At 42.2% G+C, this 17,688-nt stretch overlaps 1 protein-coding gene across 1 annotated transcript in view; it reads left to right on the forward strand.

The window, feature by feature from the left end:
• ATRNL1 (attractin like 1) overlaps nt 1-17,688 on the forward strand; it is a gene marked incomplete at both ends in the record, with an annotated part of 457,232 nt that overhangs the window by 354,091 nt on the left and 85,453 nt on the right. The window contains one exon of the mRNA XM_081105367.1: nt 13,149-13,263. Within this exon, the coding sequence (XP_080961493.1) occupies nt 13,149-13,263 (115 nt within the window). The remainder of the gene's footprint in view (nt 1-13,148; nt 13,264-17,688) is intronic.

Genomic DNA, 17,688 nt, shown 5'->3' on the forward strand with positions numbered 1-17,688 from the left:
GGAAAGTCATGGTCCAGAAGAGCCAGCATCTCACGGGAAGATTAGTGATGGCAACCGCGGCAGCTTCATACGATGGGAAACAGAGGGTAAATATCTGATGACCTTATCGGAACCAGAACAGTGTGTGCGTCTGGCCAGAGTCACTTTCTTGGCTAACAAGGACCTCTTTCTGTTAGTTATGAATAGTGAGGTGGCGCTGGGATATGCTATCCAGATTCCCCTTCAGGACTGAGCCTCTCATGTCCACAGCTCACAGCTGAGTCCCTCTGCAGGAATTCCCTCTGTCCCTCTGCGGAGGGAAGCTGCCTCCCCCATGCGACGCCACCTCTCTGGGGACAGCCCCTGTGCACTGGAACCTTGCAAGGCTTGGCCTCTTGCCTCACTTTGACACAACTCTGAAGGACCACCCTCCCAGGCAGAGGCCTCTGCGCAGCTGCATCACAGATGAACCTCTCTCTCTGCCCACCCCACCCAGACTGCTTCGCGAGGCTGCTTCCCCAGAAGCCTATGCACAAAGCTGGGAGTCTCAGAACCTGTTTCCTAGGAAACCTGACCTACAACATATACTTCGTCTATATTCTAAGGCGCTATTATGATGACTAGTCCCCATTTTATGAGTGTCATCAATTTTATGGCGATCACAAAACTCCCATAACTAAGTGAATTTTCCCATTGACATTTGCCACGCTATGTGATATGTGGCTTATTTTTCAAAGGGAAGTAGTTTGAATGACCCCAAAATAGGGTAAATGCCCTGAGGGATTGGTATTAGTCACCGGTTCTGTATTATACTTCCCGATCATTTCCAAAAGAACAGAGGAAGATGGCAGCCGATCCATCCTCTCCGGCCATTCTCTCAGGGTCACATTGTGACGGGGCAGACTCGATTTGTTTCCTGGGGCCGCCGTAACAAATTACCACAAACTTGGTGGCTTAAAACAACACAGATTTATCTTCTCGCCGTCCTGGAGGCCAGAAGTCTGCGCTGCAGGTGCTGCCGGGCTGGCTCCTGCAGGAGAGCCTGGGGGGGATTTGTCCCTCGCTTCTCTCCCAGCTTCCGGCGCTGTCCACACACCTTGGCGTTTCTTGGCTTGCGGATGCATTGCTGCGGTCTCTGCTCCTGTGTCCACATGGAGCTTTCTCCTGCATGTCCCCTCTGTAGGACACAAGGGCCACCCTCATCCAGTTTGACGTGATCTCAACCCATTGCATATGCAGATGCCCTGTTTCCAAACACAGCTGCACTGTGGGAGGGCATGAGCTTCTAGGGGCTACTGTTCAACCCACACCAGAGACCAAGTGAGGAAACAACCAGATTTGTCCCCTTGTTGGCACTTTGATTTGTGCTGTGTGTCTCCTTTATCCTACCATCCTTTTTATTTTTTTAAATATATTTTTATTGATTTCAGAGAGGAAGGGGGAGGGAGAGAGAGATAGAAACATCAATCATAAGAGAGAATCACTAATTGGCTGCCTCCTCTACACCCCACACTGGGGATCCAGCCTGCAGCCTGGGCCGGAAACAAACCTGGGATCCTTTAGTCCACAGGCTGACACTCTATCCATTGAGCCAAACCAGCTAGGGCTCTACCGTCCTTTTTTGAGACAACACAGTGAGCCAGATGTGTGCAGCAGGCCACACCCATTTAAGGAGCCAGATGTGTGCAACAGGCCACACCCATTTAAGGAGCCAGATGTGTGCAGCAGGCCACACCCATTGATCAGAGGCTCCTCCAAGGCCTCAATGATTCCATGATTAGTAGGAGGCAGAGGGAGTCCGGAAAGCAGCCTGAGGAAAACCAGGGGAAGGACCATTACACAGACTCTGGCGGTTAACTTTTAGTCAGCCTGCAAAAGGACGTTTGGGGAAGAATCAGTTAGTTTGGAGGAATATTTTACTCACTTTTACATACTTCACTTTCTTTTTTTAATATATTTTTATTGATTTGGGAGAAGAAATGAGAGGGATAGAGAGATAGGAACATCAATGATGAGAGAGAATCATTGATTGGCTGCCTCCTGCTCACCCCCTACTGGGGATCGAGCCTGAAACCCAGGCATGTGCTCTGACCTGGAATTGAACCCTGACCTCCTGGTTCATAGGCCGATGCTCAACCACTGAGCCACGCCGGTGGGCATACTTCACTTCCTAAAGCAAGCTCTGAGTAGGTGGTTGAGTTAACACAACCAAATCATTTGAGGAAAGGGCCAAAGGAAATGCAGGTAGGTTTAGTTTGGTCACAGGGGAGCCCGCATGTCTCAGGACATGGGTGGGGCCCCAAGTCTGCCCTCTGGATTCCAGCGAGTCTGGGAAAGCCTGTGGGATGGCTGCATGAGGTCCCATGGTCCTGCTAAAAGCATCCTCTGCCTACTATCCTCTTTCCTCTTATTTTCCCCCTCTTAATTCTCTTGATTATAAAGTTAAGGAAATTTTAATCTAGTCAATACTGGTGAATGAGGTACTGGGAAAACAGTCTTCCCAGCTGCACAGGGAAACGAAATCGCACACTTAGGAACCTTTTCTAAGTATATCCATCTATAAGATAGTTTTCTTTTCGCTGTAGAAGCAGAAAGTTTCCAGTAGAATATTTATCTTTTCTAATGGATTTTCACCCTGCACCTTCCACCACTTGTATCCATCAGCTTCATCTTCTCTACAGACTTGACCTTGGTTCCAACCTGCATGCAGAGACACTGGAATACTGGCCCCATACATTGGAACCAAGTCCCGGAGAATGAAAGATAGGAAAAGATCAGGACACTAAACCTCTCTTACTGCCCTGCCACTAATCACCAAACTAAGGGGAAGAGAAAGATAAAGTGGCTGATATGTAATTGGTTTTGATGCCTACTTCTTGTCAGGGACTATGTTCAATGCCTTATCCCTATATTATTCTTTATGATCCTCAGGTAACCTTGCCAGGTTGGTGTTATAAACTCTATTTCCCATATGAAGAAGGTGAGACATGGGAAAGCTAAATAATTTGCCCAAGACCCCATCAGATTTGAACCCAAATCTGCTTCACATTCAGTAAAGTCATTTGAACATGATGAAATATTTCTAGACTTTATAATAAGAATACTCCCGCCATAACTGGTTTGGCTCTGTGGATGGAGCGTCGGCCTGCGGACTGAAGGGTCCCAGGTTCGATTCTGGTCAAGGGCATGTGCCTTGGTTGCGGGCACATCCCCAATGGGGGGGGGGGGGGGTGGTGTGCAGGAGGCAGCTGATCGATGTTTCTCTCTCATCAATGTTTCTAACTCTCTATCCCTCTCCCTTCCTCTCTGTAAAAAATCAGTAAAATATATTTAAAAAAAAAAAAAAGAATACTCCCAAACACGATTGTCAAAAATTCTTAATATTGGAAAGGCTACTCTGCCTACAAACTTAAAGGGACATAGGAGGACTATTATGAACAGTCAAGAAGATATCTGCGGGCTCTTGCAGGTTTGGGATTGGAGCATCATTCTTTGCACTGAAAGGTTGCTGGTTTGATTCCTTGTCAGGTTGGGGGTTCAATCCCCGTCCAGGTGCATGTAGGAGGTGGCCCATCAATTGATGTTTCTCTCTCACATCCACGCTTCTCTCTCTTTTTCTCTTACTCTCTCTCTCTCCTCTCTCTAAAATAAGTTTTTAATAATCCTATATAATAAAAGGCTAAGATGCAAATTGTCCCCTTGACCAGGAGTTGGACCAGAAGTTCAACCCGGAGCTCAACCAGGGTGCAGGGTCGGCTGGCCAACTGCCTGTGGCCCCTCCCCCCAGCCGGCCCCACCCCTAATTGCCCCCCCCCCCACCTCAACCAGGGGTGGGGCCAGACAACCGCCTGTGGCCCCTCCCCCTGGCTAGCCCAACCCGATTGGCCCAGATCATGGAGGGCCGGCCGGACAAATTTGTGCACCGGGCCTCTAGTAAATAAATAAAAAAGATGTCTGTGTCCCATGGAGTTGGTGATGGAGAAATCAGGCAGTCCTTTGGGTGATGCTGACAGGTCACACAACAGAGATAGCAACAGGGCAGAGATATTGGGGAGGATGAGAAAAGCCCTTGAGAGGAAGGTGACTTCAACCTTTGCGTCGTTGATGGGTTTTACAGAAATGCCCTTGTATTATCTACTGGTGGGTGCAAATCTTTAAGTTGTTTTTATATAAAAAGATAAACATGCAGAAAGCAAGCTGGCATTGGTGACTTAAGAGAAACAAGAAAAGAAAAAAGAAAAGAAATCCCTAGCACTACAGCTGTAATATTCAAACATACATTTACAACTCCATGTATCTTCAGCATACTGTGAAAACTGATACTCACAGTGGTGACAGTGGGACATTACGGCAGTGTTAAATTATGTTTAATATGTCTGGTTAAGAAGCAGAGAAATTGATATTTAAGAGAATTCACATTAATCTTAAAATATCCTACCATTGCAACATCTTAGCTCTTATAGGGTTAATGTTCTGCCTTCTGGGAAAACTCTGTTGTCCTGAGTGACTCAATCTCTGAGAGATCCAGGCAGGTTTCAGTGCATCGTACAGAATTTCATACATATGTTTGTCACAAGTCGAATCAGCTCTTTCATTCAGCGCTTGTCCATGCTTTTATGACTTGTAACAGGCTGTGATTGGTATAATAATCTTAGGAGAAAGTCATTTACTGTGCTGGCTCTCTTAACATTTGATTCCTCATTAAGAATATTGCCATATCTGCACTTTTATTCTTTCTGCTGACGGTCACTTTTTACAGTGCTCCTTGATTTAGTTTTATGATTGAAGTTTCAGAAATAAATGTTTTAATTTAATGTTCGCTCGGTGTAACAGCTTTGACCAACAGTTTAATAATGAAAGAGCACCGAGTTCCTGGTAGAGAAAGGTTGGCTGGTGTGCCTCTGGGGTGATTTGCTCAGGGCCCACTGTGCTCTGCACTCGTCAGGTTCTGTCTGAGCATCTGAGCAACTGAGCATGCCTTTCTCACAGGTAGTGATAGTCCCAGCAATGGCCAGGAAGAGTGCAAAGGAGCTGAGGAGGGACCTGGGTTTCCTGGAGGGCCCCAGTCTGCCCCTGTGGCCTCTTCTCATCCCTGCCTACTGAGCACTTCCTAGGCTCTGTCCACAACGAACTTTCAGCAAGTTTCCCAATAGCCATGTGCCTTCACAGCTCCTCGTTCATGCTTTCCCTCCTGCCAGAAATCTCCATTCTTCCTCATTGTCCTGGTGAACTCCCAGGCATCCCCTGCAAAGTAAAGCCCTTCCCCAGGAGAGCTACTGGGACCTCCTCTGCCCCCTCCACTCCCAGCCCCATGGCACTGGCATCCCTGAGCACATTTAGCTCTGACTTCCTCACAGTTGCAGTCAGATTGTGCTGAAGGAAGCTGCACCAGGGCAGGCACTGTGCCCTGGGAGCACTCCACCCCCTTCGCCAGCAGGAGGCCTGGCTCATTTACCTTTCAAATGGAATTGATCTATCAGCTGCATTGCTAAGGTCACATTTTGCATTAATGACATATAATAATGTATTTTGGAATGGACCAGCCTTGGGAAGAAATTCCAAGATCTTGATTTTCTACCTTTTCTGCTTGCGTATATATTTCTCTGCTATACATTGAGCTTCTGTTTAAACCTTTTTGCCACAACATTTAGAGATTTATCTTGTGTACAAGTTGGAAAGGAAAAAAACAAATACCCATGTATGCATGAGTTAGGTGCCAGGAACGCTTACTCTGCGAGGTACAAGTACTCACAGTCAGGTCAGACCCCTGACAAAGGCAGGGAACAGGAAAGGGGAAATGGACAGATACTCAGCGGGAATGGTGATGGGGCACATGTGGGGAGTTTAGCATTGAGAGCATTTCCCCCACCTTGTAAGCCTCCAATACAATTCTCTCCTGGAAGCTGAATTTCTTAATTAATGCATTTCAAACCATTAACAGAGATTTTAAAATTGGCCCCTGCCCTCAAATAGCTTACTTTTGAGTTGCATATATTCTTCAGATGGAAAAACAGCTCTAAAGCAAAGGGAATTGGACAAAGTAGCATATTGATGATAGCTGACAACAAGTATTGTATGTCATACTTTATACATATAAATATATACTCTTTAAAATATTTGATACAATATGAAAATTAAGTTTACAATTGGACTACCTTTGGAATCTCAGAAACAGCATATATTTCTAGGAACTCCTTTAATCCTCATAACAACACCACGTACGTGGAAGGTATGGTTGGTTGTGTTTTGCCTATGAGAAACCTGAGACAGAGAGGTTAGGATTTGCCCAGGGTCACACTTGGATGGATGAGAGAGCAGACCTTGAACCAGGCAGTGGTTGCTTGAGGTTGTTCTCTTAACTAGTACATTGCACTTCCTCCCAGAAGTCACGGGAGGAAAAAGGAGCTGCTCCTAATGATTGAGGTGGAGTAGAGAGAGGAGGCCCTATAGTGGCCCAGGAAGCCCGGGAGGCTTCTTGCGGGCAGAGAGTGAGTGTTCGGCCTGACCTTGCAGAAAAGGGGGGTGTTGGCAGGTAGTACAGGCGGAAGGGACGGCCTGAATGAGAGCATAGGACCGGGCTTACGCAATGTGGGAAGTCAGCTGACTTGGCAGGCATATTTGTCTCTCACACTTAGCAGTGTTTTTTGAGGTCAGGAAGGTGGCCCAAATTTTCAAATTAATATATAAAGTATGTATAGTGGTTCTGTTGCTTTTTGCACTCTGCTATTGAGAAAAGTACAGGTGGTTAAAAATCTAGTTATGGCAATTATTTTATAGATCATCTCTTTCAATTTTTGAAAAATGCTATTAGGAATCAACTTATAAAGATAATCTGTTCAAAGTCACCGCCTATTAACATTCAGATTTATTGGCCGACTCAGGACAAAGCATGATTATATATCTCAAAAAGACAGTCTCCTCATTTTCCAGGACTAAATACCTGTGAAAAAATAGGTAGTAAAGCTCCAGCTATCACAAGCCGGCCTCCCCGACTCAGTGCCACATAATTAAAATTGCAGCAACATCCAGTTCAACTAGACATTATACTATAGATATAAACCTTCAATGTGTGTGTGTGCACACACGCGTGTGTAGTGAGAGATTTTGAACAGGGATTGAGTCCGAGGCATTTCAATGAAGGAAGAAAGATCTGTTACGCCATGAAATTACGTTTACAATGGGAACCTCAGAAGCAGCACACTGATCCTGTGAATATCATGTTTCATACCTTTTCCTTTTCCCATATGCAATACTTTATTCTCTTTGAATTTGCTTCTAACGCAGTTTAACCCTGGTCTTGAGAGTGTCCATCAGCTTAATTTCTTTTGTTGATATGAATTCTTCTCTTAGCAAGTAAAGCCAGCTCATGTATTTTTCACTTTATCGTTTCATGAAAAGCAAACAGTAAATAAGGAAAGAATGTGATTTTTATTTTTTCCAAAGTCTAAACCAAAATCAGAACCTGTTTTTGAGATCTGTAATCTTGGTGATACCAATCCTAAGGAATCAACACACTTGATTAGCTGTGAGCCAAGCCATCGGGCTGACTTAATTCAATGCTCAGTAAATTAATTCCATTTTACTAATGTGACTAAAAACTAAATTTCATATCAATATAAACATTCATTAAACTGCAAATACCAAGTGGTGCAAGCTGTTGAAAAAAGGCTCATTCTTATTTATAGATGGGTTTTGATAAGAATAGCATTGAAATGTTTTAGTAGAGAAATGTTAGAGTGATTAATGTGCAGTTGTTTGCATTTTTAATATTTCACTCATATATCAGATTAGTATTTGTGCATACTGTCAGACTTTATTCTGTTCTTGTCAAAACACTTATTACTGCTGACAGGTATAACATATCCACATTAATCCTTAATTCTTTGATTCAATTTTCTAATTGCCTTTTTGGCATGCGATGGTGGCCGTTTAGTCTTATGTGATATATTTATCATATGGTATATTAATGTGCTTTAAAAATTAGATGTGTCATTTAAAGTACCTGGACAGGAAAAAAAATGACTAAGGATTGCAAGTTTCACTGTACTTAAGCAAAGTGTTAGAATATTGGTATCTCACACATTCTGAAAGCTGTCCATAAATCATAGTCATGGAATGTTCAAGGGACTTAAAAATCATCCAACCTACTTGTTCATTTTCCAGTTGGGGAAATTGACTTAGTAACACACTCAAGATCATACAACCAAATGGGGACAGAACTGATCCTAGAACTCAGGTGTTCTGAATCCTGGTCAGAAATGGGCAGATATATGCATATAATGCTCATAATTGATATCTTAAGTTGGTTCTTACTATTACTTGCAAGCTGAGAGAAAGAGAGAATCCTTGTCTTCTTCAGCCCCTGGTCAGCAAACTGCAGCTCGCGAGCCACATGCGGCTCTTTGGCCCCTTGAGTGTGGCTCTTCCTAAGCCTTAGGAGTACCCTAATTAAGTTAATAACAATGTACCTACCTACCTATATAGTTTAAGTTTAAAAAATTTGGCTCTCAAAAGAAATTTCAATCGTTGTACTGTTGATATTTGGCTCTATTGACTAATGAGTTTGCCCAACACTGTCTTAAACTATGCTTTTTAGCAGTATTGTTTAGTGGTTAAGAACCAAGATGCTAGAATCATACAGATCTAAGATCCAGTCCTGGATCTACCCCTCAGTACCTGTATTACCCTGACGATTTTATCTGACATCTCTGAATTTCAGTTTCTTCATCTGTATAAAACAGAAAATGACACAATAATGCATGTAAAATACTTAGCACAGTACTTGGAACCTAGTAACTACTCAAGAGATGTTAGCTAATTTTTAGCTAATAACGTGTTAGCTAATGTTTTCAGTATTTTATTATCCCTTTAATGTGCATAATTTGGATAAAGTTGAATCATGCCTACCAGCTATCTCACCATGTGAAAAATAAATTTATTCTTTTATTCACTTACTCATTTACCAGCTGCAAAGCGCACTCTAGTAGATGCCATAGGAAAAGCAAAGAAGACTCCACCACCATACCATCCTTGGAGGAGTAGGAATCTGATAGTGACATATAACAGGGACATCAACACCTACAGTAAACGATTGGGAGACATAGGTTCACAAAAGGTAGCGCATGCAACATGCTTGGGCACCTCAAAGACGGAAAGTGAGAACAGAGTCAATAGAGATGAATGAGAAACTGGACCTGCCCTCAGGATGTCCCAGTGGGAAGACAGGGCCTTTACTCACGGGTCATTCGGGATAGAACATGAAGCGGTCCATAAAAGGTACAGTGAAGAACTTTAGAGGCAGTGACTAAATCCCTCAGACCAGGGAAGGCTGTCTGGATGAGTCGGCTCTGAGGGTGTGTAGCTTTAGGAAGGTGAAAGACCTGTGGGAAGGACAGTAGGGATATTATGAGTGAAGAAGGCACCTTCTGGAAACCTGGGCACAGTTGTTAAACAGTGAGCACTTACGTTGACTAAAACATGGAGCCGGTGCAGACTAAAAGATGAGGTTTGATGAGGGCATAGACACAGGAGCCTGGCAGCCTGGAATGTCATTTTGGACTCCATTTCACAGAGATGACAAAGTGGCAGCCCTCAGCCCACGAGAGAGATTTAATGTCTTTAAAGAAAACTTTCTAGTTCTCTGTAGTCCCTATCAGTTTTGATTGTCTTATCTGTAAGTTAAGATAATCATCCAAGATCGTTTTCTTTCGTACTGTACACAGTTACATAGTGATTCCGCATACAAGCTCAGAAGACAGACTTCATTGTTCCAAATTCTGGTTTGGTCACCTAGTAGGTCTGCACCCTCAGTTATGTAAATCTTTGTGCTTGAATTTAATCATTTGTAGAATGGGAATAGTCCCTGTGTAATGGGTAGGATTAAACCCACATAAGCACACAGCATAGCACCAGGCAGAATGCAGGCACTTACTAAATGTTAGCTGTTACTGAGCTGTTCACCTGGGCCGGGAAGGAACTGGAGTTCGCAAGCCCTGCTTTGGAACTACTAAATGTTTTTTGAGAAAGGAAGTAACATCTTTTTTATCTTCGAGTCCTACAGCTTTGGACTAAACCCTGCTTAGGTTGTAAGGCCTGTTCCAAGGACATCAGATAATTGTTAAGAGTTAAGTGCTCAGCTGCTGCACGTAGGGTTTTCAGTGGTGAACTCCAGTGCAATTTCTCGACGTGAGTCACTCACTCATACACTCCCTTTTTGAGAGAGCCAGTGGAGAAGAAAAAGCAAGTAGCCAGCTTTGCCCGTTGGTCTCTTTCAAACATCCAGTGCTTCTCCTAACCAGGACACATCAAATGGTGGCTTCACTTAGAGAACATTGTGAATTTCAAGAAGGGCAAATCCTCAGGATTCCAGAAGCTTCTCCAGTAACTTGCTTGTCTCTAATAGCTGAAAATTAGAAAGGGGTTAACATAGAATTGTTACCCACCCAACACAAGAACTTGAAAATAGGAGTGCATTCGTTTTAAAAACCCCAAAGTGAACAAAACAAGTCTTGGAAAAGTGCTGCCCGCTTTATAAACAATGACTGCTAATTACATAACTGTCAGTGATGTTTCCTGGCACGGCCGCACTCCAGCCCCTTTCGGTACAACAAATAAGGAGATGCCTACAAGTAAATCACAGTTGCTAAGTGCTGTGGGCAAACCCAGGCCTTATCTCTTTCAAAGGCAGCCATGGAAAATGCATGATAAATTGCACACTTCAGTAAACACGTTAAGTCATTGTGGAATGATTTTGATTCATGCTTATGTATTTATCACGGAACAACTGACAAACCTCAAGGTATCAGAAGTATCATTCATGGGGTTTCGCTATTTTATGTTGCAAAATTCAAATGGCAAAAAGTATTTTTTTTCTTTTTTATTTAAAAATCTTTATTGAAAGTGGGCTTTGTCCCAGAGTCTTTGGAAATAATTCTCTTAATTATGTGAATTCCTGCCAGAAGTGTCAAAGAGCTGTGCTAGTCACTAATATTTTCAATATAATGAATAATTCATATTTTTGCTATTATCCTTTTATAAAAATTTTATAGCCAAAAATAGACAAGGTTGTAAGCCAATTTGATTTTTAAATAGAATGATAATCTCCTTTTGTATGGCTTATCAATATAAAAGACATTTCTGAGTTTTCCTGCACAATAGCTGTAGAATTAAGAGGGAGAGAGCATTCTTTTAGGAAGATTTTTACAGAAGTGACTTTTATGCAAGCATAATTCCTTTTGCTCGGTCAAGCTATTTCACCACAGTCTTTATCTGTCACTGCATCTCAGAAGTTTAAAGTATTAAGTAATTAAGTCATTTTCCACCTGAAATTTACAGGTTTTTTGTTGTGTTTTTACCAATTTTCCCCTGCAGTTGGTGTTTTGGGCATTAGCATTTCATGTTTCAAACCTTAGAAACAGCAGGAAGTAGCCTGACAACAGTGCCCACCCATGTGCTCTCAAATGGTTTCTTGTTTGGCTAAATCCCCTAAACCAAAAACCACTCTCAACTTTGCTTTTGCTTTTTTGTTTTATTTCGTTAGAATCCTAAAAGCCGTCTAATTTTCATAACCCACTATTTTAACATGACTGTGGATATTTTGGATACTGCCAATCATCATATTGAGAGCTTACGAACAGAACAGCAAAGAAAACCTTGCCTAATGGTAGAATTGATAGGTTATTCCCTAGGGATATTATAAAGGACTTTAGTATTTCTAATATATCACCATCATTGGAACCTGAATTTATTTTATTTTCTCTTAGTATATTTTAACCAATTGACCTTCACATATACTTTGCATTTATCAAATTAGGATAAATTTCAATAGCCTTGAAATATGGCTCAAACAATTCGTAGTATTTTTCCTTCTAGCCTTGGAATAGGACAAGCCTATTCTCTAAATATTTACATCATGGGAGAATGTCTATGTACTTATGCTGATTTTGACTTAACATTTTCAAAAGTAAATCTGTTAAAATAAATGTAAGCTTTAAAGTATAAAACCATAAATCATGTAACTTGATACAGGTATTGCAGCATGGCTTCCAGCACTTTCTGGGAAGATTGTTATGCCCTTTCCTTCTCGCACAATGGCCACTTTCACCTTTCTATTGAAAACTCCCAAAATGCATGTGTGTGGGGATAATTTTAAAACATGAGATTTATGTTGCTGTGAAGGAGAAATTCTTTATAACCACATAAAACCATTGTCACCAGAAATTTCCGTCTAAGTTTTACATGAAAGGGGACATATTTTATCTTAATGCCTCATTAAACTTTCTGGAAATGGTAGTATTCTAAAACATTCTCGGCGAATGACTACACATATCCGTAAGTCCTCTGAAAAGTTCAGATGTCATTAGTGCAAAAAGACCACGCATTTGTTTTAATAATTAAAGCAGTGGCATGTTTTCTTCTACTTAATGTGGCATAGATGTTGCTTTGATATGTCACCCATATCTCACCCGCAGTTTTTTAGGGTAATGGCCAAAACCACCATTTCTATACTAAAAAGATATCAAAACTCTGGAGACGGTGAAAAGAGCAGTAGTTCCCAGGGCGGAGCGAGGGGGTGGGATGCATTGGGGCGGGGAGGGGGGTAGCACTGAGGATGTTTAGGGCAGTCAGACTCCTCTGCCTGGTGTTGTAACGGTGGATGCATGTCATACACATCTGTCCAAACCACCGAGAGTGAACCCTAATGTAAACCACGCACCCGAGTGGTTAGCGGGTGTCAGTGCAGGTTCTTCCCTTGGAACAGTACCCCTCTGGCGGGGCTGTTGATAACGGGAAGTCCATGAATGCATGGGGGCGGTAGGTATACGGAAAGTCTCTGCACCTCCTCTCAATTCCACTAAATTGAACCTAAAACTCCAAAAAAAAAAAAAGTATTAAAGAAAATAAAGCCAAAAATAGAACAAAGCAAAGAATACTTTTCAAAAATATGTACCAGTATGTAAGTCCCCACGAAAAATGTCTTTTAAATGTTAATGGCCACCACTACAAAAAATATTACTACAATGAAATAGTTAAACTATTTAAAAATTTTACATGGTGTGTCCCCAAGCACTGGGAATGCACAGTTTAGCTGACCGAAGCACAGATAGGAGAAAGGTAAAATAGCGGTATCGTGTTAATTCCGCGAATTGAAAATGAGTTTTCTTTTTCAGGGGGCACCCAAACCCATAGCCATTGAACCGTGTGCTGGGAACAGAGCTGCTGTCCTGACTGTGTTTCTCTGTCTACCGCGAGGATCCTCAGGTGCCCCTCCCCCTGGGCAGTCAGGTAAGATGAATGATGAGCCATCAGCAGTTAAGCGAAACATGTTGACTGAACAGAAACAGTAAAACAAAACTACCATACAGCACCTTTAACATGTTTACATGGTTCTAATTAGAACATGGTAAAATTTTATTTGGCTACAAACTTCTGCCCAAATATCTAGATGTCTGCATTGCTGTAAATTCAGATTTTTTATTGTTTCTCTTAGAAATACATGTTGAATATGTGTCTGTTTATATATAATATACACACATATGTGTGTTCACCCCCCTCTCCAAATTTTTTGTTGTAATTGCAATGAAAAATTTCACTAGCAGGGCAAACAAGTTCTTGACCCTTTGGGACAGTTTCTTTTTTCCTTGTATGCGCGTCTTAAAAGATGCTAAATTATAAGTATGACTAGAAGTTTGTTTTATAAATATGGAACCAAATTAGTGAACCTGTTTGCATGTTGGAATGTTTTAGCAGCATCAGAGGATGATTGCTTGATGCAACCATCTCAGTATTATTGAGGTATGTTCTTGCCCAGCCCAGTGGCTCAGCTGGCGAGCATCGTCTGTGGACCGAAAGGTTGTCGGTTTGATTGCAGGTTCGGTCCCTGGTTGGGGCACGTACAGAAGGCAACTGATCCTATCAATGATGTTTCTCTCTCACAGTAATATTCCTCTCTCCCCCTTCCTCTCTCTAGCAGGTCCTCAGGTGAGGATTAAAAAAAAAAAAGTATGTTCTTGCTGTCAGCACCATTCAGGTGGGGTCCGTGGGCCAGGGAACCCCAGGCACACCAATCGTTTCCTCTGGTTCTCCTTTTCCTACGTGAAAAGTGTACTTTAAATTGTGGGGTAACTCACCACATGTTACCTCTTAGAGGTCTTCTCATTGCTGTGATGTTGTCCATATTGCAGACATGCTCAGTGTTGAGTATAACTTTAATGAAATAACAAACCATGCTTATTTCTCTCTTATCACATATCCTATTCCATTTGCTTACAATTCCTAATTTTTCTTTCTCCCAATTGTCTGCTCTAAAAACCGCTTCGTGAAATGGATGCTTTTTGAGGGTAAGGGTAATTTCCAATGTGTAAAATAAAGTGCCAGAGCTCTGGCACGTTCTCAATAACAGGAATTGATGACGAACTCGCCTCCCTGCGTATTTTATCTTTTCTCGATTCCCTAGTTAGAGAATTTTACTTGACCTTATGCCTCACTTTCTTGATTTGTGTCCAACAAGACACAAAAACATAAGCTACTTTATAAACATAAGGTACTCTTGTAACAGACTTTTTCCCATATGGGGACAGATGTTTCCCATTACCTTTACACTTGTCACTTAGGGTACACTTGTCATTTACGAATTTCTACCCAAAGTTCATTTGTAGCTGCACCTTCTCCTACACTGAGTGAATGCCTCCTCTCCTTATAGAGCCACCAGCATGAATGGGATGCATAAGTAGGATAGTTGGGCCCCGGTCAGATAAGATGGATAATTATAGGAACTGTGCCCAGCTAATGGAAGTATTGTTTTAAGGCTGGGACAGTTTCCAAGGCAAACACTTCACTAATGAAAACAAGTCAATGTGATAGACACCAGTGTTCTCCTAGGTCCTTGACAAGATGATGTACCGATGGGCAGAGTGAAGGCATCTGCCAATTCTCTGTCCCTTTAACCTTTAAGATCTTTGTGACTGATCGGAAAGAGCCAAGTAGCAGTGTGGCCCATTACCTCAGCTGTGTTTTATTACGGATGCATCATGATTGCTAGTGATCATGCTGGCTTAGATGTGCGTAAGTCTTCGTAGGGCTTTGCAAAGTGGTTTCCTATTTCTCACGTTTAATCCTCATGACAAGGCTGTGTTATAAAACTCACTTTATAAATAAGGAATCAAAGCATAGAAATCTTCCTATTTCTACAGTTGAGGAATAATTGGGAAATACTAGATTATGAAGTAAAACAATAAAAAATACTTCCTGTTAACAATCTGGGTAATTTTTCCAATGTTTTATAGCAGAAAGCTTGTTTCTCTATAATCCACAGCCATGTCTTCACAAAGCCGAACAATCGGAAGAGTGCTGAAAACGCCCACAGGGTGGGTACAAGCAGATAAAACCTGGAGCTAACGTACCATATTTTTTACAGTGCCTGTAGATGGAACTGTGTTGAATATCTATGTGCATAATTCAGAATGAGCTTGTTTATTGTTTTAATAAAACTAATAAACTTATTTTCTACCTGTCCTTATAGGAGTAGAAAGATTCTTTGATTTTACTTTTCCAAAATATATTATTAACTGCTATCTGGAGTCTACTTAGGAATACATCAAGAACATATATTGATGGGTGAATAGGAGGATGGGTAGATGGACAGATGACACAAAGCAAGTAAAGTAAATGTTACTGGTAGAATCTAGGTGGTGGGAATTCTTTCCCCTTGGTATATGTTTGAAATGTTTTATAGTAAGGTGTGGGAAACAGTAAAAAAAAAATTCTTAACTTTATTGGGGAAAAAAGTGTTGAAAAGAGACATTTTCTATTGTTCGCATCTAAGTTTTCCCTAAACAAGGCAAATTTTGACACCAGTTTACAAACTGACTTTTTTTTTCCTCTTCATTAAGATATTTGGTGTGAGCACCGCCAATTAAAACTTACCATCTGTGAGCCTGTGCTAATCAGAGGGCCCTACCTAGAAAGTAGCTCAGAAATGTTTTTGATGGTGATGAGAGGAGCCCTGGGGAGCGGGACCTGTAGCAGCCACTCCCATCTCTGAGCTTCAGTGAACAACAGAGAGCAAATGGACTAGCATTCGCTCTCCTAGGGGCCCTGTGTGCTGAAGAGCCTCCTCCAGTGTTGGTGCAGGCGGAGAGGTGTGGGGGAGCTTTATGGGCAGACTGCAGACCCCCACCTCACCTCACCCCACCCCCACCGCGAAGGACAGAGCATCAGGAGTCTCCTCCTGGCTCCTGGGCCATTTCCATCTCCAAATGTTAGCATACCTATTCAGTGATTAATTAGCATTAATTATTAGATTAAAGGTCCTCTTGCAGTACTTTGCACAATCTCAACCTTTGTCATCAGGCTCTTTTTTGAAAGGCAGCTTCCTAAATGTCGAGTGATGCTCTTCATAATGCACACTCTTCATCACCGTGAATAAAATCATTCAAGAGAAGGAGGAGTCTGCAGATATGGAGGATGCAGAAGCCTCTGTGAGGATGGTGGTCTCCCAGAAACTCAATCTCCCCACTGACAAATAAGCCAGTCCAAAACATCCAGTGGCGATTTTGCTCATCTCTTTTCAGTAGCAGCGAGGACATTTGAAAAAATTTAGAAGATGGCATTGTCTATGGACTTGGTTCTCTTCCCACCAGCAAATATGTCAGTATTGCTGAGTAATAATCAGACACGGCCCTGTGGTGTCTGTCTAACATGTGTGAAGTCCTTTCCATGGCTCTCGTCTTCGCAGAGGTCAGAAGAGAAACTGCAGATTTGCCCTTCAGCTCACCCCAGGCTGGTTGTCTTTAGTGTTATTAATGTAGGTGTGAGCAATTCTCCCGCTAGGTGGCTTAGAAGAGTAAAAGCAAAAGATATGAACCAGGCTTTTCCGCATTCCTGGTGCTGGGCTGCCAGGTTCCCTGCTCCCCACCCCATCAACCTGCTGCTTCACTCCTGGGTTTTCTGTGAGCAACCACTGCCAACCCCGCCGGCCTCTCTCGGGTTAATGTGGGATCTCTGATGTTGACGTGTGTACACTGTGCGGTCACTTTCTCTTCTGACCTCCAAGTGGCTGAAAAACTGACGTCCCTGTGAAAACAGGGCACATCACGTCACTCTGTCGCGTGACCCTAAACAACCCAGCACGTCCCCACTCACCTTGGACAACAAGGTCCCCTCGAGTTTTAGAATCACATTGAGATGAAAAGTGGACAAACTAAACAGGCCTCTTCGAAAGCATCCGTTGAAAGGGATAATGATGGCTGTCAGTTCGTGATGAAGGATTATGGATTTCATGGTTGATGGGTTCTCACTAGTAGGAAGCAGATTAACTTTTTCCAGTGGCCCGTGTGTCCACTGCCGAACAGGAGTGATGTGCTTCAGCTAAAAATGGAATTTTGCCTCATGCGTGATTGACTCGAACAGTGCCAAGAGGAAGAAGGCTGCTGGGAAGCCTGAGGTTTTGACATTTTTGTTCTTTAGGCTGAGAAGTTTGGGCAGGATGACCAGATTTTTTTTTTTTTTGAAAAATCTAGAAATATTGTATAATGTTCAAAATGATAGTCTACCCATGGTGTCATGGGTGATGGTGACAAAAAGAGAACCTTGGTCTAATTAAGTGAAAAGTAGGTTGGAGAAAGAGAACTAGAAATTCTGAGCTTTATATACATTCTGTATATACTTTATATACATTATTTGTTTCATATACATCTGAGCTTTATATAC

The sequence above is a fragment of the Myotis nattereri genome, assembly GCF_964212035.1.
Source record: "Myotis nattereri genome assembly, chromosome: 13".
Classification (NCBI taxonomy): Eukaryota; Metazoa; Chordata; class Mammalia; order Chiroptera; family Vespertilionidae; genus Myotis; species Myotis nattereri.